Source organism: Peromyscus leucopus, chromosome 22 (assembly GCF_004664715.2).
Source record: "Peromyscus leucopus breed LL Stock chromosome 22, UCI_PerLeu_2.1, whole genome shotgun sequence".
Classification (NCBI taxonomy): domain Eukaryota; kingdom Metazoa; phylum Chordata; class Mammalia; order Rodentia; family Cricetidae; genus Peromyscus; species Peromyscus leucopus.
The window spans coordinates 3793168-3819219 of record NC_051081.1 but is presented as its reverse complement, the minus strand read 5'-3'; the positions used below and the strand labels follow the sequence as shown (position 1 = coordinate 3819219).

The following is a 26052-nucleotide window of genomic DNA, read 5'->3' as shown; positions in this document are numbered from 1 at the left end:
CTGAGACCCACTAGTGGACGAGGAAAATGGGCCCGGATGCCACAGTGCTTGTAACCTGGAGAGAGTGAGTAGATTAACAAGAGGGACTCTGGCAAAAGCAATCCGGATATGGGTTGTGGACAGCGCGGTGAAGTGTGGTAGGAAGTACAGTCAGCTGAGGCGGGCGGTACAGTCAGCTGAGGCATGAAGTTACAAGGACAGGCAAATGTACCGCTTTGGGGTAGTGGAGGGGAAGGCAGGGCTCAGCCAGCAGCCACAGCAAGACAGAAAGTGATGGACAGTGGGGAAAGAAAAATGGACAGCGTGACCTTCCGCGGTACAGGTACATCCACCTTAGAAAGAATCTTCCAGCGCCTACAGCGGGACCCACACAGCTGTGCAACCTATTCCCCTGACAAGCTCTACTCAAAACATAAGGGCTGGGGTGTGACTCAGGGTGGTGCCCCCACCTAGCATCCACAGTGAGGGGCTGGAGGCGTGGTCAGGGATGGAGCCCCGCCCAGAATCCCCGGTGAGGGGCTGGGGGCGTGTTCAGAGTGGAGCCCCGCCTAGAATCCCCAGTGAGGGGCTGGGGGCGTGGTCAGGGTGGAGCCCTGCCTAGAATCCCCAGTGAGGGGCTGGGGGCGTGTTCAGAGTGGAGCCCCGCCTAGAATCCCCCAGTGAGGGGCTGGGGGCGTGGTCAGGGTGGTGCCCCCACCTAGCATCCCCAATGAGGGCCTGGGGGCGTGGTCAGGGATGGAGCCCTGCCTAGAACCCCCCAGTGAGGGACTGGGGGCGTGGTCAGGGTGGAGCCCCACCTAAAATCCCCCAGTGAGGGACTGGGGGCGTGGTCAGGGTGGAGCCCCACCTAAAATCCCCCAGTGAGGGACTGGGGTCGTGGTCAGGGTGGAGCCCCGCCTAGAACCCCCCAGTGAGGGACTGGGGGCGTGGTCAGGGATGGAGCCCTGCCTAGAACCCCCCAGTGAGGGACTGGGGGTGTGATCAGGGGTGGAGTCCCTGCCTAGATTTCCCCAGTGCTGTGTGCACATGACTGTATGTGCACATGACTGCAGGTACCAGAGAAAGCCAGAAGAGGGCGCTGGATCCCCTGAAGCTGGAGGTACAGATGGTTGTGAGCTGCCTGATATGGGTGTTGGGAACTGATCTGACGCAAGCTCTGAGCCATCTCTTCATCCCCCGCCTTATTAGGCTGAGCTGGCTGGCCAGAGAACCCCAGCAATCCTTCTATTTCAACCTTCCCAATACGATGATTATAGACACGCCCCATCATGCCTAGTCAACTCAGGTCCTAGTGGTTTCATGGCCAGCACTTGACCCCCTGAGCCACCTCCTGACCCCCACACCCCTGTTTTAAAAAGAACACCTACCACTGGTCCTCTGTATCTGCAAGTGGACTGTTTTCAGGACCGCCTCGTCCCCCCAGCTATGAAAGTACACAGGCATCCCCGTCCCTTCTAGACCCCTCTCTGCATCGAATCTGCACATCCTCCTGTGGTGACTCATCTCAGCTGACAGAATGAATGACAGTGCTGTGGAGAGAGCTGAGGGACAGCAAGCTAGACATTATGATGAGCAACACAGGCAGGATTCCCGTCCCGGCTTCCATCCGGTTTGCTGCGCATGCAGAGGCCAGAGGACAAGCTTGAACGTTCTTCCTTGGGAGCCGTTCACCTGGTGTTTTGAGACTGGGTCTCCCACGGGCTGGACCTTGTGGACTCGGTTAGACTTGCTGAGCAGTGGACCCCAGGATCACTGTCTTCTTCTCCCCAGTGCTGGGCTGACAGGTGGACACCACACCTGCCATTTTCTCCCTGGGTGCTGGGTGTGTTTTCAAGGCACTGACGGAGCCATCTCCTCAGCCACACATTTTAAAAGGTGGACATCTCTGAGCCATGGTTGGTTAAGCTCACCGACAGCACAGTCAGATATGGGGGAAGAAATGAATCATTCATTCATTCACTTTACATTTCATTTGTGTGTGTGGAAGCCATTTCTTCTTCACACCATGTGGGATTCAGGCATCAAACTCAGGTGGCCAGGCTTGGCAGCAAGTGGCCTTACCCACGGAGCCATCTCACTGGCCGTCACACGTTTCTCTCTCTCTCTAGCAGCGTCTCCCCCTGGAGGGCACCAATGCATTGATCTTTTTCTTCCAGCTGTGTACCCCTCACCCCGACCTGGAAGGCACTCAGGAACGGATGTTGAATGAGTGACGGGATGGCCAGCTGAGCAGGGGCCTCCTGTGTGTTCTTCCTGCCAGGAGCAGTTTTGAATCCCCGTGGCTCTAAGAAAGATTGATTTGCATAGCTGTACATATTTCCCTCTGATTTGGGGTATTTATTAGCAGAGGGACAGAAATACGGACAGACTGTTTTGCATTACTTGTCGATGGTGGCTTCATTCCCTCGTGACCCCATACCCACCCCTCGCTCCTGGGAAGCCCTCAGCCTTTCACTAGACTGCTGATTTTAGGCGACAGCAGAGCAGGCTGTAGCTACTTCCTTCCTGCCTTCTTCCTTTCTTCCGCTTTCTTTTTAAATTAAATTTAAATCGGGGGTGGGGGGGTCCAGTGTGTCAGTGTGCATGTATACATGCATATGCATGCATGTGAGTACAGTATGGTGCATGTGTGCTTGTGAGTGTATGTGCACACGTGTGCATGTGTGTGTGCATGCACGCGCACACACGTGCATGTGTATAGGCCCAAAGTCAGCATTGGGTTTCTTCTTCCCTTGGTTGCTCTTCATCTTATTTTTATTTTAAAAAACAGTCAGGCATGGTGGTGCACGCCTTTAATTCCAGCACTCGAGAGGCAGAGGCAGACTGATCTCTCCAAGTTTAAGGCCAGCCTGGGCTACAAAGGGAGCTTCAGGACAGCCAGGGCATTTACACAGAGAAACCCTCTCTCGGAAGAAAAAAATGTAAATAAATATAATAAAAATTTTTTAAAAAGCATCCTTGGCTGCACAGGGAATTCAAGGGTAACCTGGGTTACATGAGAGTCTGTCTCAAGAGTTTTTGGGGGTTCATTTTTGTTTTGTTTTGTTTTTTAATAAATTATTCTGTACTCAGCTCACAGGATGGCTACTCTCATCAATATTCCCTAAACAATAGAGTGGCTCGTTCCATAGCACATGCATTCTACCAGCTGCAGGGAATCACCTATGGGTGATTTAAAAGCCAAAGGAGGGTCCGAGCAGCTTCTACCAAAATGGCAGAGCATTTTCTACAAGAGATCAAACCGTAGGCTGACTTTGGACTCCTTGAAGCTAGTCTCTCGTGTGCCAAGGGAATACGTACGGCTTGTCAGCAGATGGTGGGCGGCATCATAGGAGAAAATTAGGGGGTGGGGCTAGGGAAATGACTCAATGGGTAAAGCATTTGCTGTGCAAGCTTGAGGACATGAGATTGAATCCAAAGCACCAGCATAAGATCTGGGCGTGGTAGGGATGCCTGCAATCCCAGCCCTGGGGTGGTACAGACGGGGATCGGGGCGATCACACGCCAGTCTCAAAATGATAGCGGGGCTGGAGAGATGGCAAAATGATTAGGAGCATGTTTCTTTAGAGGACCCAAGTCCTGCTGCCAGTTACTCCAGCTCCAGGGGGACGCAGTGCCTCAGGCGTTGGCTGGCTCCTGCACATGAACGCGCACGTCCTCACAGAGCGCATACTCACGACTGAAAACCTTAAAAAATATCTTTCAAGGCAGAAGAAGGGCGCTTGAGGAAGACACCATACCTCCACAGGCACGTGTACAAGACTGCACACATATGGGCACACACACAAGTGCACAGACACACAAGGAAAAAGACAACGGGTGCCAGAAAAGGTAGGATTTCGGTGACGTGTCGGAAGCCTTGTTGAGAGACTGACGTTTAAGCAAAGACTTGAGGGAGGTGGGGGGCAGCCAGGTAGACACCAGCATGAACAGTGTCCCAGACAGAGGAAACTGCCAGTGCCAAAGCCCTGAGGCAGGACTGTGCCTGGTGCACTGGAGGAAAGGCTAAGGGGCCTGTGGCTGGAGTAGACTGCCAGAGGAGGGTGCAGGGGAGATTGAACCACGCGTCCGAGGAACTAAATCCAGGGCGTGTGAAACAAGCCCAATGCTTGTGATTGTCACCACAGCACCCAACCTTGACGTTTGTCCTTGAGAGGAAAGCAACAGTGACTGAATGCCAAAATTCACCGAGAAGGGCTGGGGGTGTGGTCAGGGCAGAGCCCCGCCTAGACTCCCCCAGTGAGGGGCTGGGGGCGTGGTCAAGGTGGAGCCCCGCCTAGAATCCCCAGTGAGGGGCTGGGGGTGTGGTCAGGGTGGAGCCCCGCCTAGAATCCCCAGTGAGGAGCTGGGGGCGTGGTCAGGGTGGAGCCCCGCCTAGAATCCCCAGTGAGGGGCTGGGGGCAGCTCTCAGAAGTAGAATACTGGTCTAGCTCAGGAAGTCGTAAGTTCCCTTGCAGCTGAGACAAATAAATAAATAGGGAACTGAGTCATGGAGATTTTCAGTAACTTCCTGTAATGTTTAGCATCATCAGCTTGACTGGATATGGGGTCAGGTAGGAGCCAAGCCTCCAAACACACCTATGACAGATTATTTAACCTCTGTGTCTGCTTGTGTGTGTGGGGGGGGGTTGTCTAGATTGGGCTGTTTTGAGATGGAAAGACACATCATCACTGTTAAGCCACACCATCCCGTGGGCTGGGGGCCTGGGCTGAATGAAAACACCAGCGTTCACATCTCTGCATCCAGACTGTAGATGTGATGAGACACCATGCCTTCCCTGCCGTACAGTCTGTACCCTGAGACTCTGAGCCTGGATAACCCTCCCTCCCCATGGTGGTTTGAATGAAAACATGCCCCTCATAGTCTGTGTCATTTGAACACGTGGTCCCCAGTTGCTGGCATTGTCTGGCAAGGTTTAGGAGGCGTGGCCCTGTTAGAGAAAGTATGTCACTGGAGGTGGCTCACGGTGCTTGAGTTTATTCTCCCCGGTTTTTCCCGCAGCATGACTCCCACCTCGGTGGTGTGGACTCATCCCTCTGAACCATAAGCCCAAATCAATTCCTCCATAAGTTGCCTTGGTGATGATGTTTTGGTTTGTTTTTTTTTGTTTGTTTGTTTGTTGTTTGGGTTTGTTTTTGTTGTTGTTGGTTTTTTGGTTTTGTTGGGGTTTTTTGTTTGTTTGTTTGTTTTGTTTTTTGTTTTTCGAGACAGGGTTTCTCTGTGTAGCTTTGAGCCTTTCCTGGGACTCATTCTGTAGCCCAGGCTGGCCTCGAACTCACAGAGATCTGCCTGGCTCTGCCTCCCAAGTGCTGGGATTAAAGGTGTGCACCACCACCACCACCAACTGGCCCGGTGATGATGCTTTATCCCAGCAATAGGAAAATAACTAAGACATTTTCTCAAGATCCTGTAGCTGGAATTAGAACTCAGGGTGTACCAGACCACCAACCTCAGGGCCGCACACTGCATTTCTCTATTGAGCCTGCACTGAAATCTGGGAGATGAGATCCCATCCATTCACTGTGGCATACCCATAGCATCCTTGGCTTGTACACTGGACAGTGATAGCTCCCCAGTCTCCCCCCAGCACCACCAAAAAACCCCTCAGAGGAGAACTGTGTCTCCCTTACACTCACACATACCTGGGGTTAAGACCTCATGCTGCTTCTGGGCCTTGGTGGGTAGGTCTATCTAGCATGCATGAGGCCCTGGGTCCATCCCCAGCACCACATAAACCAGGTGTGGTGGTGTGCCTGTCATCCTGGTACACAAAGGGTAGGATGTGGGACAGCACTGTCATCTGAACCAAACTACACAGTTCTCATGAGCTCAGCTGTGGCCTCTTACAGACTGTTCCCTCATAGGAGAAGGGCCAGGACAGGCCATGGGACCCTCACCTGCCAGTGCATGCAACTCTGCCCTGACTGCATGTGGCCTCGGGATCTCGGGATGGACACAGCTGGGAAGGACCAGGAAAAGGACTCCATCTGCATGGCCATAGCAAAGCTGCTTTGGGATCTCCCACACTCCTGCCATAACCACCAGAATTCTTGTTTTTTGGGGTTTTTTTTTGTTTGGTTGTTTGGTTGGTTGGTTGGTTTTTGGGGTTTTTTGTTTTTTGTTTTTTGTGTAGCTTTGTGCCTTTTCCTGGAACTCACTTGGTAGCCCAGGCTGGCCTCGAACTCACAGAGATCCGCCTGGCTCTGCCTCCCAAGTGTTGGGATTAAAGGCGTGCGCTGCCACCACCGCCCGGCTCAGAATTCTTAATTGCTGTTTGCACACATACACTCAAGGAGACTTGATGAACGACAGAGGCCATAGCTGAGGGACGGCGTTGGGAGTTCCATTTCCATGCATCATTATACTATTTCAATCGCACAAATGTATCATTTAGCCAAACACCTGACTGTCTGGAAGGTCCTGCTGTGCTTGCTGACCTCCAAACCCTGTCTGACACACCAAAGATAGCACCACACACTGTCCATGCTGCACTGTGTGTGTGTGTGTGTGTGTGTGTTTCCACACTCCTGTTTCAACTGTGTGTGCACATGTGCACCTGTGCATCCATCCATCAGAGGACAGATGTCCCGCACTGTCACTATCCACCTGATTGCGTCGGCCTCTGCCTGAACCTGGAGCTAGGCTGGCAGCCAGCAAGGCCACAGCACTGGGGCCGCAGGGACGGGCTCACGGCCATACCTGGCTTTCTGATGTGTGTGCAGGCTCTCCTGTTTGCACAGCAAATGCTGTTACCCAAGCCACTAAACCCGGGCCAATCACCCCGTTCGCTTTTATTTTCAGTTCAGACATGCTACCCAAGGCCTCCACCAGTGACAACACCCTCACACCCACCTGAATGGTTGGCTGGGACCGGAGGCTTGGCGATGTCTCTTACCCCAACTCCTGCTTCTCCCAGAGTTTAATGAGCCTCACATCCTGCTGGCTCTTTCCCCAAACCCACCTCTTTATCTTCAGGCCCTTAGCCTCAGAGTTCCACATGGAAGGACTACACACTCCCACAGAGGAGGGAGGTGCACGTTTGTGATGTCTGGGGCCTCTGTTTCTAACCATGACATCATCATCCTTTCTGTGGGTCCTAGACCTCATGGGCACTTCCCATGACTTAGAATGCTCCAATCTGACCTCCACCAGCAATTCCAGAACAGCCACTACAGCTGCCTGGCCCTACCTCAGGACCTTTGCACAGGCAGCACCCCCTGCCAGGCAGGACCACCATCCCCACATCCACGGGGCTCATCTTTCACTGCCCCCTGGCTTCTGCTCTAGGGAGGTTTTCTAGACCCCTACTCAAAAGTGCCACCAAGCTCCCTTTCCAAACATAGCTTTCTTCAAAGTATGAGCCACTGCCTACAAATGTACACCTGTCCTTGTTTTCTCATTGATGCATTTCCCTCCTTTCAGAATATATGTGTCCCGCTCACATAGTTCCCAGCACCAAGGGCAGGGCTTGCACTGCATGGTAACTGTTTGATGAATGGGTGGAGGGGGGGTGGGTGGATGGGCGAATGAGTGGGAGAACAGGTGAATGGATGAACGGATGGATGGATGGATGGATGGATGGATGGATGGATGGATGGATGGGTCAGCCTTGGCTATGACACACAGGTGTGGAAGTTCATACATAAGTCCAGCTGGTGAATAGGTGAATGGAAAAATAGGTGGTGCATAAATGGGTAAGTAAATGGAAGGATGAATGGATGGATGATGGATGGATGGATGGATGGATGGATGGATGATAAATGAATGATGGATAGATGGATGATGAATGGATGATGGATGAATGGATGATGGATGGATAAATGTATGGATGCCATAAAGTGAGATTTTCAGCACCAAATGTATAAAGGGAGTACATGACTTCTCTGAAGTATGATTGAGGGGGAAGTTTTTATTGTAGATGTGAGGGAAAATTCAGCAAGCAGCATCTGGAAGAGTCCAGAGCAGGAAGAGGAAGTAGTAGCCTGAACATTGCCAGCAGAATGGACTGAGCCATGGGGGGGGTGCAGATAAAGGAGAAGAAGAGAGAGCAAAAAAGAGAGAGCCAAGAGATTGAACCAAGAGCCAAGAGGGCACTTGGCCAAAATGGCGGAGTTATGAGAAGCTGGGAGAGGGAAGCCCATAAGCTGGTGAAGTTTAGGGTAGAAAGTGGGGTGAGAAGAGCCTGAGAGGAGCCACAGATACTGAGAGAGCCTGGAGCCCAGCATGTGCTCTGGTATGCTAACAGGCACCACAGTAATCATTTGTCTGGAGTTTCTTTTGGACCTGACAGGATGGATGGGTGGATGGATGGATGGATGGATGGATGGATGGATGGATGGATGAGTGGGTAGATGGATGAATGGGTAGATGGATGGATGGGTGGGCGGGTGGATGGATAGATGGGTGGGTGGATGGATGGATGGATGGATGGATGGATGGATGGATGGATGGGTGAGTGGGTAGATGGATGGGTGGGTGGGTGGATGGATAGATGGATGGGTGGATAGATGGGTGGGTGGATGGGTGGTATATATACTATTTCTTCCCTTTTTGCTGGCAAAGGAGAGTGATGAAGAAACAGAGAAACTAAGTAGTCTCATTACACACCTTTATCTCTGCTGTTTCCATCAGTCACTCCTTTTCTTTTCCTTTCTGCCTTCTACATCCCATCCCACTCCGTCTCTGGCTTCCTTCTGCTAACAATGACCCAGAGGCCCAGAGGCAACCTCCCCGAGGCACCTCCCTCTGGCATATTGTGCATAGCCCATTGGTTCTCACACACAACTCCACCAGATACAGAATTTCCAAGGAAGGCAGAAGGAACCAAGGCTGGAAACCACAGAAAAGACAGATGGGGAGGGTTAGGTGGACCCTAACCCAGCCTGAGGCTTCATACAACGGGGCATAGGGAGCCAGAACAATGGGAAACCTCCTACTGACTCTTCAAAACCCAGCCTAAATATCCCTCTTACATAAGTCCTGATTCTCCCAGGCAGTGTTCTGCCACACACCCAGAGCACACAGGCCTGGGATGAATCTTTTTCTGTCTCCTTAAGTTTAAGAGCTGTTTGGGGGCCAGAGCCAAGTTCCCAGAATTGCGTGGTACATATTTAGGACTATTGTTGGAACACAGACGGTCCTCTGGGGATTAACACCATGCACACTTGCCCTTCAGAAAATCAGCCTTAGCTATGATGCACAGAGGTGGAAGTTCATCCTTAACTCTGTTTTCCCAACAGCTGCGATTGCCACATCGTAGGGCACCCTGAGACCCGCCAGAGCTGGGGCCCAACATATCCCATGGCTACTTCCTCCAGCCCTTGAAGCTACTGGAGTTCAAGCAAATGTAGGCAAATCCGTGATGGCCTGTAGCCAGCCAGAGGAGCGGTCCATGGAGGACAGTGGGTTCTGTGTTTTATGTTCCCTTCAGGAAACTCGTGATGGCTCCAGGGGCCACTACCTCACCCACGGACAACCCCAGGGGATAACCTAGAGACCCCAGCACACCATTCTCAACGTGACTTCCTTCTTCAACTACATGGGACCCCTCACATGAGGGAAGAGACCAGGCCCCAGCCCATTATTTCCAGGGACAACCTCCTGGGATTTGGAGGGACCAGCTGTGCTGGCCTCGAAGACTGGGGGGAGGGGGAGGAAGGTGCCCCCTACTCCAGGGTTGTATCCTTCAAACCACAGGGCAAGGCCATATTCCCTTCAATACAGCTTGTGTCCCTCAGCTTCCATGGTAAGGCTATGTACCCCTCTGACTGGAACCTATATCTTCCTCTTCTAGGGCTATCAGACCTCCCCACCCCCCAAAACCCAGCCTCCGTGGGGAAGCAGAGAAGAGAGGACAAAGCCACCAGTCACTAACGCTCCAGCCACATTCAAATAAGGATTTGAATACATTTCCTAAGCTCACCAGGGCACATCTGAGCATGCCTCCCCTTGAAGGGTGGAGAATGCAGACATGCCCAGGCTCGGGGACACCAAAGGACCGTCTTGGGATACTAGGCCTGGGCCCTGCATTCACTGGTCCCTTCACGGGATGGGCAGAGGTAGGAAGCCACGGGGGATAACCGTGCAGCCCCCCACCCTCCACGACACACAGCCCAGAGCCCTGACAGGAAATGGGGGTGAAGGAAGCCGTGAGGAGGAAGGAGGGGACCAGAAGAGGCGGAAGAGGAGGGGCCACAGGTGGGGGAGAAGCAGCTGAAGGCCTCTCTCTTCAACGCCTGAATCTGGTGGCTCCAACCTCATGCACCCTCTTGGCCATCCACAAGGCACATCGGTACCCCTAAGGCCCCTCTAGATGGGTCGTAACAGTTAGCCTGGGGGCGGGGGGATTTCCCCCTAGTTTGCCGAGGCAGATGCAAGCCAACCTAGAGTCTGTAAACCCATGCAGGGCCCTGTTCTGTTCAGCACCTCCCCTTAGCCAGATCCAGGCCTAGAGAGGTGCTCCCCCAACCCAGCCGTGCCCTGGCATCACCCAGCAGGCTCACCTGGGACATCTGGGGCCGTAGGTTAACCTCCCGCAGGTTGATGGCTTGGGGCAGCAGGTTGTTAAGCAGCTGACACAAGAGGACACCATCTCGCAGAGCCTGCGCCAGCTCACACACCTGGGCTCCCTCCCAGGTCACACGGTGGCTGGGAGGCAGCACCCGACACTGGATTAACCAGTGGGTGCACTGTCGCCAGAGCTCCATGGTGGCTGCCTGCCTCCCCCTCGGGGAGGCCCCGTGCACCCTCGCGCCTCCACCACCGCTGCTGCTGCCTGCCCCAGTGGGGACAACTACAACACCACTTCCTCTTCTGTGACTGTAACTGTCGCCCTGGGGGTGGGGGTGGGGAGGAGCTGTGGGGCGGAGGGGAGCACCTGCAGTTCCGCCCCCACGCCCTCCACGCACTGGTGTGACCTCCCTCGCCTTTCTCCACCCACACTGAGCGGACCTGGGCACCTGCAAAACCGAGCAGTCCCTGCCTCATAAGCTGTCGCCTCCTCTGGCTCCTCCAGGTCCCCTGAGTAAGGCCCTGGTCTCTCACAGTCTGTCCCTGCTGCAGCCCCCAAAGGGCACCCTTGAGCACCGAGCTAAGTCTCAACCATCCCTCCTCTACCCCATAGCCCTTTATGGCTCCAACTTCCTTCTCCACAGGGTCAAGACCCAAGTCCTCCCTGCACTCCACAAGGCCCTGTTCACCCTGCCCCCGACCACTCCCAGCCTCTGGATCCCCTCATTCTGTCCCTCCCTGTGCTCAAGCCACACTGACCTCCATCCTGCCCCAGACCCTTTGCACTCCAGTCTACCACCTCACATAAGTTAATGACTGACTCCATTGCTTCCTACATGTTGCTTTTTGACTAGTGAGTGCTCAGCCACAGGGGAGACATCCGTATGGCCACCACCCCAAGGCTCAAGGGAGAAGGGGTGGAAAGCTTGTAAGAGCTGGGGGATGGGGAGGGGAGCCGCGAAATGCCGTCTCCCAGGCGTGTGATGAGGGCTCTGCTCATGAACTCAAGACGGGAAGATGAGCTGACATTCCCACGGGCAACAGTAATGACGAAGTGGGTCAAAAAGAGCAAATGAGTGGGGAGAATGTGAAGGGGGTCCCTGGGGGAAGTAAGGGGGAACTGAGGGTGGGTACGACCAAGACAGAGTGCTAACAGGTGGGAAACTGCCAAAGAATATTAATATAAATATAGAGTAGAAAAGATACTCTGCCTTTACAGTTGTTTTTCCTTTTTCCTTTTTATTACATTTATTTGCTCACTATATATGTGTGTGTGTGTGCAAAGACACATGGGGGGCACAGGATATGTGTGGAGGTCAGAGAACATGAGGGAAGGAGTCTCTTCTTTCCATCCACCATGTTAGTCCCAGGGATTGAATTGAGGTCTTCAGGCTTGGCAGCAATCCCCTTAGTCCTCTGAGCCCTCTCAGCACCCATTTTTTTTTCTTTTAATCTTGTGCTGTGAATGCCATGTGTTTGTGCATGTTTGTGTGTGAGTGTTGGTGCACGCACACTGTGGCCCACGTGCTGACGTCACAGGACAACCTCGGCGGGTCCTCTCTTCCACACCGCTCAAGGCAGGGTCCTTCTCTCTCTTGCTCCTGGCTAGCTGGTCCCTGGGCTTCCAGGATTGTCTCTGCCTCCCATCTCATCCTAGGAGCACTGAGAATAACGAGCCCAGACTACCTCCTCCTGCTGCTTTAAGTGTGTCATGGGGATTTGAACTCAGGTCATCTCATTTGCATAGCACACACTTGACTGGGCCATCTCCTGGGCCTCCAAATGTCTTCCCCCCCCCCCGAGGCATTCCCAAATTTCAAACCACAGCCCTTCTGCACTCTTCCCTGTCCTTTCCCTTTCTTTGAACTCTGATACCCAATAAACCTGACAATTATCATGTAGCCCGCCTTCCCTGCTGTGAGTTCCCCTCCGAGCCAAAGCCACCATTGTCCTTCCCTGTCATCCATTAATTCATTTTTAACAAATATTTACTGCCTTCCTGACCATACTTATTATTTAGCTCCTATTATTAGGAGCTAAAACTGCCTTGGCAAGGAAGCCTCTCTCCGGAGGATTTAGCCTACTAGGTTCAAGGGGCTCCCCTCCAGCTCCGCCTTTTTTATCCTTATGGCCACTAGGGGGCGCTAGGCCGCTTCCCTGGCCCAGCCTGATTTACCGCGGGGAGATGGGGAAGAGGTGGGCACAGCCTGGAAACCCTCCCTTTTGCAACTCTGCAGGCGGCGAGGACAGTTTCCGTCCCCTATTTTTGGCATCTGTGACTTCCTACGCGTCCTCTCCCTCTTCTGTAAACTGGGTAGCAATTTACTTTCTCTGCACACGGTCAGGCTCGGAGATGAGAGGGGGCGGCCAGGCTGTGAAAAACGAGGCAGGCTGGAGAGCACCCACTAGGGCTCTAAATTCAAATTCCATCCCCACCACTCCCAAGCTGAGGTATATTTGCACGAATGGCTTAGCTGCCCCACCCCGTGCCTCAGTTTCTCCCCTGGAAAAATGGGGGCGGGTGGCGTGAATAGTACCTATCTCATTCCTAGAGGGATGTGAGTGGGAATTAACCCGTTGAGGCAGGGCTAGCAAGCTGAATTGTCTTGGTATACAGTAGGTGTTCACTAAGTGCTGCCGCTATTATATAGAATAAAGAATCTCATATCCCAGGCTGGCTTTGAACTTCGCAATGCAGCTGAGGCTGACTGAACTGATCCTCCTGCCTCCACCTCCCGAGTGCTATAGTGAAAGGTGTGCGCCCTGACACCTCGTTCATACAGCGCTGGCTTTGGCACGCAGTTCGTGCACGCTGGGCCAGCGCTCTTCCCACTGAAGCCCTGCCATAGCCCGACTTACTAGTGAGCTTTGAGTAAACGTGGCCTTTTAGCAAACGTACTATTGCCTCTCTTGACGAAGATTTCCAACCCCCAACTTCCTCTGCCTCGACTCCAGGCATCAGGATCCAGCCCATCCCCAACCCGAGAAACCATCAGAACCCTCGGTCCTCATTGTGGTCCCAAACTCCCGCCCGACTCTGTCTTTGATGAAGGCTGTCACCTTTTCCCCCAGGTCTCTCGACTCCAAACCCAGGGTGGAGGACCGGCCTGGAGGAAGCAGTAGGTTTGATGTCACAGCCCAGGGCTGCCCTGAACTGACCTGGATCCCTGGGGATTTGGAGAGACACTCTCAACTCGGCCAGGGCCTAGAAAGACGTGGCATGCGGTAAAAGTCATTCTAGAGCTTGAGGCTGGGGCTCAGTGGGTAGAGTGCTCTCGAGCGTGCACGAAGCCACGGGTTCAGTCCCTGGCACCGCATAAACCAGATATGGCAATGCACAGCTGTCATCCCAGCACTCGGGAGGTGAAGACCGGAGAATCAGGAGTCCAAGGCCGTTCTCGGATACACAGCTGAGTGCCGTAAAAGAGGTGTGGGGGGGTGGCAAGGAAAGGGAGGAAGAATCTCAAACCAAAGTACTAAGTGGGGCGTGGCCGTGAGCAGAAGGGGTGCCTGTCTAAAGAGCAGGGCAACTCTGAGTGTTAAGGACGAGGAGTCTTTAGAGAATAGAGAAAAAGATACACGCGCGCGCACACACACACACACACACACACACAGAGTGGCGCGGCTACCCGAAAACACAGGTTCCAAGGGGGCGGGGTGAGCGCCTGGGAGGTTCCTTTGGAGGCGGGGCCTCCGGGGGCGGGGCAGGTGGGCGGGGCCAGGTGCCGGGGCGGGGCTCCAGCCAGGTGCAGCGCCTGCGAGGCTCTGGGCTTGGCTGGGACGTGCACACCGCGCTCCTCGGCTGCTGAGCCCCTAGACTGAGTCCCTTCGGATACCCCAGAGTCTGGCCCAGGTGAGTGAGGGGGTGGATCCAGGGGTTCCTACTGATTAGGGTGGGGTCGTCAGCCCTCAGGGAGAACCCGAGGATCCATCTAAGAGAGTCTGCGGGGGGCCGGAAGAAGTCTCCAAGTGAGTGGCTGCGCGTCATGCGTGTCCGGGTACCCGGGTGTGCCTTGGGTGGCCCTCGCGCAGCTCCCAGCGTGTTTCCTGCTCTCTGCGGAAACACTCTCGGCTTCCACTTTCGTGTGCGCCATCGCAAATCCGGATCTGCCCCTCCCTGGCTGGCTGGCTCCAAACCCTTCCTAAAGTCGCCTGTGGTCACTGGTTTAAAATGGGGTGCGCCCCTGACTGTGAGGTCTCCCTTCCTGGTATCCTTGCCTTTCCCTCTGGTCCCCCCTCGCTTGCATCAGCACCTTGGTCCTGTGAAAACATCAAAAAGCAGCCCGTCTAACCATCTCATCCTCACCCCGCCACACCACACCACCCAGGCATCCCAAAGCTCTGCCTTGCTGCCTCAGCCCAAAGCTAGGTCTCAGCTCCCAGGTCCTTGCCTCTTGGAAAGGGCCTTTCGTGCTTAAAGAACAGCAGCCCGCTGGGCTGGCGAGATGGCCCAGCTGATTCAGGCGCTTGTCCCTGAAGCCTCCTAGCCTGAGTTCCTTCCTGGAACTCGTGAAGACAGAAAGAGAGAACCGTGTCCTCTGACCTCCACCCTCGAATCTTGGCACTCCCGCACACAATAAAATTTAAATTAAAAAAAAAAAATCCTGCCCCTCTATCTATCCTTACCGACATCTTCCTGTTTCACTGCTTGCGCCTGGGACCCTTAGAAATTATCTTGTTCGTTCATCTGTTGGTTGTTGGTTGTAGCTGAGGATGGGGTAATTGGGGGTCCAGGGTCTAGGACAGGTTGGTACACAGTAGGTCTTCAATCACTCTATCAGCCAGGGTCGAAGGTGAGACCCCCGGAACCCCAACTCCACCTGTGTCTGTGAGGTGTCTGCTGGCGACTGCACCCCTGAACATGTATGCATCTGTACACAGACGCACGAGACCCACAGACCTTACTCAAGTTTGCCTGGCCCCTTCCTTGGTTCCCCTCCCCTGCCCAAATGAATCATCCTCCAAAAGACCCAGAGGACAGCTTCCTTGACCTGGGAGCTGACTTGTGCCCTCCTTGAGCTCCCCAAACTTGAACCAGAGCTTGGTCCTGCCTCGCCTCCATTCCCGCCGAAGGTTGCTGGAGAAACAGGAATTTGTGAGCCCTGAAGTTCACAACCATAGCCGCGGGCCCCACCCAGGAGACAAACAGGAAGTGTGCACGTTCCAGAGCACACCTGACTTCAGGTGTGCAGTGCCTGCGGCAGCTCCCTCCCGGCCCCCGGGGGCCCTGGGTCTCAGCTGACCAAGTAGCTGGGGACGCCCCGCCCTCCTTCCAGGAAGCAGTGACTCAGGAGGCAGGAATCTTGCTGCATACCTCTCCACAGCCTCAGCCAGTTTTAGACTACCAGATTCTGAAGATAGGTAGACAGACAGACACATAGATACAAAGATCAATCGTTGGATGGATGGATAGATAGATAGATAGATAGATAGATAGATAGATAGATAGATAGATAGATAGATAGGAAGGAAGGAAAGGTAGCCAGCCCTCCTTCTCACCCAAGGTGATTTTTCTAACAGATATTTGAGACACAAGCTGGGACCTGTGGAATAATGTCTGAGATCTAAAATCTCAGATCTAAAACTAACAAAAAAGCTGAGTTTCCAAATCCAAGGAGAAACTCAAAATGTAAAATCACCGTTTTTAGATCAGTCTCCAAGACTGACTTTTAAACCATGGTGAAGGCAGGAACTGGGCAGGAGGGTGGGGCTGCTGGTCAGTAGTGGAGCGCTCAATTAGCATACATGAAACCCCATCCACAGCATAGCACCAAATAAACCCAGCCTAGGGGTTCAAGCCTATCACCCCAACACTGGGCAGCTGAAGACAAAAGGATCAGGGGTTCAAAGTCATCCTGGGCTACATAGTGAGTTCCAGGCTGGCCTGGGCTACCTATGACCATCAAAACAGGCAAACATTGTGTTCTGTTGGAGAGTAATATGTATGTGACATAGTGCACCTTGACCAGGAGCCCACATATGTTCAGTTGTCAGTATGAGATGACTCTAACTTTATTATTTAGTTTTATTTTTACTGTTTGGAAATTTTTTTCAGATTAGATCTCACTCTGTAGCCCAGGCTAGCCTTGTCTCCTGACCCTCCTATCTCAGCCTCCAAAGTGCTGAGTTTATAGACATATGCAGCTGTACCCAAATTAAATAGTGGTAACTGAAGTAAACAAGCTACTGATGACCAATTTTGTGTATATATTTGTTATTTCTACATATACATTGTTTTTCCTTTATGTGTGTGTGTCGGCCCACAATGGGTGGTGCCACCCCTACACAGGTGGACCTGGGCTATGTAAGAAGCTAACAAAAAGCCAGTGAGCAAGCCAGTAACCAGTGTTCTTATGAGGTTTCTGCTTCAGCTGCTCTCTATATGAACTGTATGCGTATGAGAGAAAGAGAAAGCTTGTGTGTGTGTGTCTGTGTCTGTGTGTGTCTATGGGTGTCTGTGTCTGTGTGTGTGTGTGTGTGTGTCTGAATGTGTGCCACATGGGGGGGTGTGGATGTGTGTGTCTCTGTGTCTGTGTAACTAAGTGTATGCCACATAGGGGTGGGGATGTGGATGTGTGGGAATGTCTGAAGAGGTTGTGGAATCCCCTGGGGCCGAGGTTACAAGCTGTTGTGGGTTGCAATGTGGATGGTGGGATCTGAGCTCAGGTCCTCTGCAAAAACACTCTGCACTCTTGACTGCTGGGCCCTCTCTCCCATCATCTGCCTGAGTTCCTGCCTTGACTTCCCTGGGGGATGGAGTGTGACCCAGAAGTGTAGCCCAAGTAAATCCTCTCCTCCCCCAAGTGGCTTGTGATCAGTGTTTCCACACAGCAACAGAACAGCAAACTAGGGCAAATGTAGATCACTTCGTTTTATGTAATATATATTTACTTATAAATAAGTATATTTATTTTTATACAAAAATTTCTCATCTGAGCTGGAAGCTGTAGCTAAGTAATAGAATTTATGCTTCTCTTGAGCAGGACCCTGGGTCAACCCCCAGTGTGAAATGAGGCCTACACTGTTAATACTGAGATATTTAAGGCTGGGAGGTAGCTCAGTTTCTGTACCTGCTAGGCACCTGTCCCCAGCACCACACATGCGCGCGCATGCACACTCACACACACACACACACACACACACACACACACACACTAGCTATGCATACTGGCACACACCTTTAATCCCAACACTCAGGAGACAGAAGCAGGCAGATCTCTGTAATTTCCAGGCTAGTCTGGAATGCATAGTGTGACCTTGTTCATATATATATGAAAATATGGCTGTGAATTGCTTGTTTAATTTATCATATGTGCTCATATTGTATGTATGTATGATGTATGTATATATGTATGTATCTCATCTATAGTGGCATTTGAGCTATGATACAATGTGGACTCTTCACAAGAGCCCAGTGTAGAATTGGCCTAGATGTCTATCAACACGTGGATGGGAAAGATGTGTGGCCCAGCACTCAAGAAGTGGAGGCAGGAGTTTAAGGGCAGCTGGGCTATATGATCTCCAAAGTGGGGGTGGGAAAGTGGAGAGGAATAAAAGGGGAATGTGATGTGTGTGTGTGTGTGTGTGTGTGTGTGTGTGTGTGTGTGTGTGTTATGAAGAAAAAAATATGTCATTTGCAGGAAAATTGATGGAACTGGAGGTTGTCCTCTTCATTAAAATAAACCAGACCCAGAAAAACAAATACTGTGTTTTCTCTCACATGTAAAATACATATAATCAAGAACTTACATGTACACACAGGCACATAAATGACATGAAATTAAAAGGCAAACTAGAAGTGAAACAGAACCAGCACCAGGGGGGTGTGCAGGCAGGAGAGGGTGACGGGGAGCTGGAGATCGGATTCCTCGGGAAAGAGTGCTTGTGACACAAGTGTCCCCTGCCCCAGGCAAAATGCTGACAGTGGCCACACTGCAGTAAAGTCCAGCTTTGGACGGGCAGAGACGGGCAGGTCCGGGGAGCCTGGGGGCCGAGCCAAAACGGCAATCTTCCGGTTCACTGAGGAACCCCGCCTCAAGGAATATGGGAAAGAGCAATAGACACCCAACGTCCTCTGGCCTCAACACACACCTGAGGGTACAAACGCCTGTACACACACGCACACGCGCACACGCACACACGTGCACACACCAAATGTGTGTAAATATTTGAACAATAGAGGGGTGATGGGGTGAGGATGGGCAGGATATATTATAAATAGGTATGAAGATGTCATGGTGAAACCACTGTTCCGTGTGCTGAGTATGTACTTGTTCTGGCTTATTCCTGCTGTTCTGTTGCTGGGATAAGACACTGACCAAAAGCAGCTTAGGAGCGGCCCGGGCTTTCCTGTGGCTTCCAGGTCACAGTCCATCCTTGAAGGAAGTCAGGGCAGGCACACAAGCAGGAGCTTGTGGCAAAGAAAGACGGAGGAACACTGTTTGCTGGCTGGCACACAGACCCATGTTAGCTAGCGTCCTCATAGAGCCCGGCACCACCTTCCCGGGGATGAAATGTGCCACCCACAGGGGGCTGCGCCCTTCCACACGATTAACAATGAAGACAATCCCCGACATGGAACTCTGATCATGATGTGTAAAGTTGACAATTAAAACCAACTAGAGCAAAGCTTGAATGAATGAATGAATGAATGAATGAATGAATGAATGAATGGGACTGCCACTTTCAAAACTAAGATAAGGATGAAAGGATAAGACCCAGCCCCTCAGTGTGCAGGACTTATTGCTCCCATCTTGCAGATATGAAAGACTAAGGCAGGGTGAATGTGCAGAGCTCAACCCTGATACCCTCCACCAAGAACTCCATGCAGGTGCCACAGGATAAAGATGACCTTGCCTGCCAGCCCTGGTACCACGGTCAGCTGTCTCGACAGGTATGGGCCCTGCAGGCTAGTGGGCAGACTCCCACACTGATGTGGGAAATCCTGGGCCTGTTGGGGGCAGGCGGGCTGTAGGACTGGAGACTCTTGAAGGCTGGCTAAGTGGGAGCTGACAGAGGAGCTGAAATCATCCCCTTTTCCTGGGATACCGCTGAGGATGGGAATGGAGATTGAGCAGACCCTCTGTGCCCTCTCTTACCCGTCTCTCCCCTGGCACTTCCTTTGAAGTGGGTCCACCTTGCCTCCATCTTCCTAGTGTCACACAATCAAGAGACCTGGGACCCTGAGACACACAATAAAATCATGGCAAACAGAAAGCCAAGTGAGTGCCCAGGAATCAAACATGCTGAGTCCAGATCCTAGCCCCACGATTTACATTCTATGGGACTATGGACAATGTATTTGAATCCTCTGAGACGCAGTTTCCTAATCTATAGAGTGGGGATCAAAAAATTCCTCTCAAGTTTGGTGTGGTGGTGCACACCTGTAAACCCAGCTCTCAGGAGGCAGAGGCAGGCAGATCTCTAGGTTAAAAGCCAGCCTGGGCTACAGAGTGAGTTCCAGACCAGCCAGGGCTACATAGAGAGACCCCGTCAAAATAAGAAATAAAATACTTAGAGCCTGGTAACATAAACACCTACAACCTCAACACTCCAGAAGCTCTGCAGTTCAGGGTCATCCTGGGTTACATAGAGTTTATCTCAAAAAAGTCAGTAATTCTGGGTTCCTGACCCAGGAGTAGAACACTGACCTGGAATCCCTCAATTTGGGTCTGTGGGCGTGGTCAGAGGGTAGACACCCCCATTCCCCACACACACACATCCTGCTTAGAATCCCCCAGTGAGGGGCTGGGGGCGTGGTCAGGGTGGAGCCCCGCCTAGAATCCCCCAGTGAGGGGCTGGGGGCGTGGTCAGGGTGGAGCCCCGCTTAGAATCCCCCAGTGAGGGGCTGGGGGCGTGGTCAGGGTGGAGCCCCGCTTAGAATCCCCCAGTGAGGGGCTGGGGCGTGGTCAGGGTGGAGCCCCGTCTAGAATCCCCCAGTGAGGGGCTGGGGGCGTGGTCAGGGTAGAGCCCCGCCTAGAATCCCCCAGTGAGGGCCTGGGGGCGTGGTCAGGGTGGGGCCCCGCCTAGAATCCCCCAGTGAGGGCCTGGGGGCGTGGTCAGGGCGGAGCCCCGCCTAGGATCCCCAGGGAGGGCCTGGGGGCGTGGTCAGGGCGGAGCCCCTTCTCCATGGTGGCTCTGGCCGGCTGGGGAGGGGAGGGGAGGGATCTGGAAGCATGCCACCTATTCTGCATCCCCAGGAAGCTGAAGCCCTTCTGCTACAAGATGGTGACTTCCTTGTCCGTGCCTCAGAGTCCCGAGGGGGCCACCCCGTGATCTCCTGCCGATGGCGAGGCAAGACCCTACATTTTGAGGTGTTCCGAGTGGCACTGCGGCCCAGGCCCGGCCGCCCGCAGGCCCTCTTTCAGCTAGAAGACGAGAGGTTTGCCAGCATGTCTGCCCTGGTCCACAGTTACATGACCCACAGGCGACCGCTGTCCCAAGCCACGGGAGCTGTGGCCTCCACGCCTGTGAGTCGTCAGAGGCTGCTGACGCGCAGCTTCAGTGAGGACGTGCTCACGGACAGCCGAGCTGCCACCGGCCCTCTCAGGTACTCAGTACTGAGGCTTCTGCTACCTGATTACACCAGGCAGGGAGGGCCCTGCTTGCGCAGCCCGGGCTGGGCTCAAACTCTCCGCGGAGTGGAGGAGGATGCCCCTGAACTGCTGATCCTCCTGCCTCTGCCAGCCTGGTGCAGGATTAGGAACTAAGAAATGCCATCACCGAAGTGGCCGGCAGGTTGATGGGACTGGTTGGTGGCATTTTCTCCGCTCTGGCTGGACCCACAGCCCTTTGCACTTCCGTCTCCTAGGCCTAGGAAGTGGAGTTCCAGCCAGCCTGCCGACTTGGACCATTCAGGAAGGGGCCAGGATGGCGCCAGGGCAGGTGAGGGCCCCCAGGGCCATGGTGTCTCAGAGATTGGTTCCGCCATTCTCCCGAGTGCACCCGGGCCCTTGATCCACCTCTGGGGACCTTGGTTTCTTGTTCTGGTCAGGTGAGAGCCTCTTGATACTGACACAGGGTCATAAGTGTGTACTCGTGTGTGTGTGTGTGTGTGTGTGTGTGTGTGTGTGTGTGTGTGTGTGTGCATCAGGCCTGGGTCTAGGTCATAAGTGAGTATTATCATGTTTATCCATCAAGCCTGGGTCATAAGTACGTATTCATGTGTGTGTATCAACCCAGCTACGTGAGAGGCCAAAACAGAAGGATCTCAAATTCAAGGCAACCTACACTGTCTCACACTGTCTCACACTGTCCCACACTGTCCTACACTGCCCTACACTGCCCTACACTGTCCCACACTGTCCCACGCTGTCCCACACTCTCCTACAGTAACCAACACTAACCTACCCTACCCACTGAGACCGTCTCTCAAAAGGAGGCGGGAGGGCAGGGGAGATGGCATGGTGGGTACAGTGCTTGCCACACAAGCAGGAGGACCTGGGTTCGGATCCCCAGACCCCATGATTTAAAAAGTCAAACATGGTGATGCGTGTTGGTCATCTAGTGCTGGCCAGGTGGAGACAGGAGAATCCCTGGGACTTACTGGGCCACCAGCCTGACATAGTCAGGAATCCCAGGACAGTGACACAAACCCTTATCAAATAAAATGAAGTCACTGATGCCTGAGGGACAACACCTAAGGTCATCCTCTGACATCCATATGCATGTGCATGCCTAACCACACACACACACACACACACACACACACACACACACACACACACACACACACTCAAATTTAAAATGTAGTATACAGAATTCAGACCATTCCCCAAGCGATGAAGGTTTCTTTTCAAGATGGCGAAGGTTGAGAGAGACTTGAGTCTCACTTCCACCCGCCTCCGCGGAGCTGTCTTCTCTAAGCACACCCACATCCCTCCTTGTCTCAGGAGCGCCCCCTACTCTTGGATCTGCCCTGCACCGGACAGGCAGTGAACCCACATTGCTGAAGGCGCTGCCTCACCTGGGAACTATGGCAGACAGTCTCCGAGCCTCTGATGGACAGCTCCACGCCAAGGCTCCCTGCAAGCCGCTCCGGACACCCTCCTCGGCCGCTGGGCACACCCCAACGTACTGCGAACTCCTCCCCCGAGTACCCAGTGCTCAGAGAACGACTCCCAGACCAAGCTGTCCAGAGCCAGAGGCCAGGTGGTGGGAAGCCGAGGAGGAAGAGGAGGAAGGCGACAGATGCTTTGTAAGGCCACAAGCTGAGGTCTCATTTTGCATCCCTGACCACCCCTCTTGCCTGCTGGGACCCCAAAATCGGCCCTTGGACCCTACAGTTTTGGGCACTCTCCGAAGCTTGTTTGTGGCACACCATCCTGGGAGTACTGCTCTGCACCTGCTGTTGGTGGATTGCCAGGTGGGTCACCTGCTAGGGCCCTCCATCAACAAGGGGATAATCTGTGGCTTTTCCTGGGGTGGCGTGAAATGTCTGCTCACCGGGGGCAGAAGAAGGAGATGATTCCACCTGAGTCTAGTTTAGTGAACTGGAGAGTTTATGGGGTTACTGCCTGGAGTACATACAGGTGAGAGTTCACTCACAGGAGCACGGTGACTCAAAGGCGGCATCACCTAAAAAGCCCGATGCTAGCTCCTCACAAACGCCGCGTCCCTAGCGCCCCCTGCAGGCTGCTCCAGAAACTGTTACCCCTTATGAATCCTGTGAACCTTGTAAGCTTCAGAGACTACTGAGACTTCCAAGTTTCCTCCACTTCCCTGGCCTTGTCAGTTCCCCTCCCGTCCAGGAAGGCGTGTTTCCATTAGGAGGAAATGACTTCACCAGAGGGACAGAAGACAGGCTCCCAAGGGCTGATCAGCAGGCTTGGTCTGTTTCACCTTGCTTTGTGTTCTCTTGTCAAGGCTGTAGGCCTGCTGGGGGTGACCAAGAGTCAGAGGAATGCCATGGGTGTCGCCTCTGGTCTAGAACTACTCACACTTCCTCACGGTCATCTCCTAAGGTTGGAGGTGCTGGAGAGGTGAGGTGTGGGGTGCGACTTCCTACCCCAGTTTCTACCTGCATTCCCCATGGTGGAGGGGGCTGGGCAACCCACTTCCTGCCCCCCCTCCCATCACAAACTCTCCCACTGTCCCCAGACCCTTGCTTTCCACCTCTGCAGGATTGAGACCCTGGCGCTGGCCGGGGCCGTGGCTGTGCTGGGTTGCTCGGGGCCCCTGGAGGAGCGCACAGCGGCTCTGAAAGGCCTGGTGGAGCTGGCGTTGGCGCTGAGGCCAGGAGCCACAGGGGACCTGCTGGGACTGGCTGGGGTCATGGGCGCCCTGCTCATGCCCCAGGTGTGTTGGGAACAGGGACGGGGAGGATGCCTGGGCGCCCGGTGACAGGAAAGAGGGGACTAGTTGGGGCTCCCGTCTCTGTGTCCAGGTATCCAGGTTGGAGAGCACTTGGCGTCATCTCCGACGGAACCACACGGAGACTGCACTGGCCTTTGAACAAGAGCTGAAGCCTCTGATGCGGGCTCTGGATGAAAGTACAGGTGAGAGAGAGCCTGGGCTGTGCCTTGCCTGCCTCGGGCTTCTCCTCAGCCCCAGGCTCCTGCTCAGCTCCAGGCCCCCCTCCCTGACCTAAATTTCCCCTCTGCCCGTTTTAGGCTCCCTGCTCTAGGCTGCCTCCTACGCCATAAGCTCTTCCCCTGCCCCAGCCTCCTTCCCAGCTCCAGGATCCTCCCCTGCCGTATGCCTGCTCCATCCTAGGCTTCTCCCTGCTCTAAGCCTAGACTTCTCCCTTACCTTGTGGTGGGCCCCATCCTAGGCCCCCTCCTGAATCCTGTCCCTCCACCCTCACCCCTCACCCCCCACCCCCGCCTTTGACCACGCCCTTGTTGCCCCATCCCACCGCCCCCAGCCCAGATCCTACCCTTCCCACAGGACCCTGCAACCCAGGAGAGGTGGCCCTGCCACACGTGGGACCAGCAGTGCGCCTGCTGGAGGGCGAGGAGACCTCTGGGCCGCTGGACGAGTCCTGTGATCGGCTGCTGCGCACCCTGCTTGGGGCGCGCCAAGTGGCCCGCGATGCACCCCAGTTCCGAAGGGCGGCAGCCCAGCGCCTACAAGGTGAGCAAGGGCCCCTTGGAGGCCACACCCCCGGAGGAGGGTCTAGCCCTAATCGTGAGTGGCAAATATTGCTCCTCGCAATAAAAGGGACCTCTGAGCCCAGGGGAGCTACACCCAGTGTCCCACGCCAACCTCTGGCTTGTGAAGATCGGGCCCCATAGGGTCCCCTCCAACACGACTTTCCCCAGTCAAGAGTCACACCTCCCTCACACCTGGGCCCAGCTTAACCTCTAAGACCCTTATCCTAGGTAATTTCTAAGACCTTAGGTGTCCCCGCCCTCCAAAGGGGCAGGCTCAGCCCAAGGTTTGCCGAGCTGGACGGCCATGTCCTTCAACCCCACCTCCAGGCATAGCCTCTAAGGCAGGGCTCCCTGAATGGTGCACCTAGACTGGCCACCCTCATGCCCTGCCCTCACCCCTGCAGATCAAGGGGCCCCCGACCCTGCTAACCCCTGCCCAGGCACTCCCCAATGGATCAAAGTTCCTAGCGCTAAGACAGGCATGGGAGAGGCCTGAGCCACACCCCACACCCCATAGGCACCTGACTCTGCCTATAGGATTCAGGCCCAACCCAGAACTATGGGAGGCACTGACCACCAGCTTCCTGCGCCGCTTACTCTGGGGGAGCAAGGGGGCCCAGGCCACCAGAGCCCACCGCCTGGAGAAGTTCCAGCATGTCCTCAACATCCTGTCCCAGCAACTAGAGCCTCAGGGCTGAGAGCCCGGCCCCCGTTTTATACTTGAGAGACCCCAAAGAGGCTGCCCCCAGCTATTCAAGAGGCTATGAAATGAAGTGGCCCACACCTGTAACTCCAGCTCTTGGAAATGGAGATGGAAGGCTCAGCAGTTCAAGGCCAGCCTCTGCTACGTAAGTTTGAGGCCAGACTGGGCTACATGAAAATTATGGGAAAAAATTTTTTTAAAAAAATGCCCCCTCCCACGTTCAAAGTTTACAAGAATCTCCCTCTTAAAATGGACCCCAAGAGATTGGGGTGTAATAGCTGCCTCCTTTTTTACCAAAATACCTATTCAGGTACCCAGAGGCCAAGCCTCACACTCCCGTATGTACCCCTTACTCATCCATGCATACTTTCTGAGATATCCAGAAGGCAACCACATGGTGAATGTGTGACTTTTCTAAATAAAAACACCTTACAGATCTGGTATCAACAAATCTGAATCTACCTCTTAAATGCTGTGTGACTCGCAGCAAATCACCTGACCTCTCTGTGCAATCTAGGGAAATGTGGCCAGAATGAAAGCTTAATGCATGAGCGATGCCTGCTATACAGTAAGTGGGTCACAAGCATCGGTAACAGGCACAAGGTTTGCCAGGGTGTACCTAGGTTCGCCTCCACGTATTCCCTGTGTGGCTCATAAGAAAGGCAGCTTTTACATTTTTAACTTGGGGGCACACACATGTATGACGGCAGTTGCCAGCTGACCAAGGGGGTGCAGGCTTGGATGGT

The 26052-nt window shown here is 53.8% G+C and overlaps 2 protein-coding genes across 6 annotated transcripts in view; one reads left to right on the top strand and one right to left on the bottom strand.

The window, feature by feature from the left end:
* Vav1 (vav guanine nucleotide exchange factor 1) overlaps window positions 1-10809 on the bottom strand; it is a 53628-nt gene extending 42819 nt beyond the window's left edge. Inside the window, exon 1 of the mRNA XM_028861210.2 lies at window positions 10504-10809. Coding sequence (XP_028717043.1) covers window positions 10504-10707 — 204 coding nt within the window. The 5' untranslated portion in view covers window positions 10708-10809. The remainder of the gene's footprint in view (window positions 1-10503) is intronic.
* Window positions 10810-14240: 3431 nt separating this feature from the next.
* On the top strand, window positions 14241-25757 carry Sh2d3a (SH2 domain containing 3A). Of its 5 annotated transcripts, none has more exons than XM_028861212.2 (10): window positions 14241-14363; window positions 19270-19403; window positions 20710-21059; window positions 21321-21394; window positions 22402-22874; window positions 23375-23490; window positions 23632-23806; window positions 23895-24006; window positions 24398-24583; window positions 25141-25757. In XM_028861212.2, the coding sequence occupies exons 2-10, from the start codon at window positions 19335-19337 to the stop codon at window positions 25299-25301; spliced, it is 1716 nt and encodes a 571-aa protein (XP_028717045.1). In that variant the 5' UTR covers window positions 14241-14363; window positions 19270-19334; the 3' UTR covers window positions 25302-25757. The 5 variants fall into 5 exon arrangements, with proteins under 5 accessions (XP_028717045.1, XP_037053761.1, XP_037053763.1 ...); XM_037197866.1 differs by having other exon boundaries at window positions 24375-24583; window positions 25008-25757; XM_037197868.1 differs by having other exon boundaries at window positions 24375-24583; window positions 25141-25276.
* The last annotated feature ends 295 nt before the right edge of the window (window positions 25758-26052 follow it).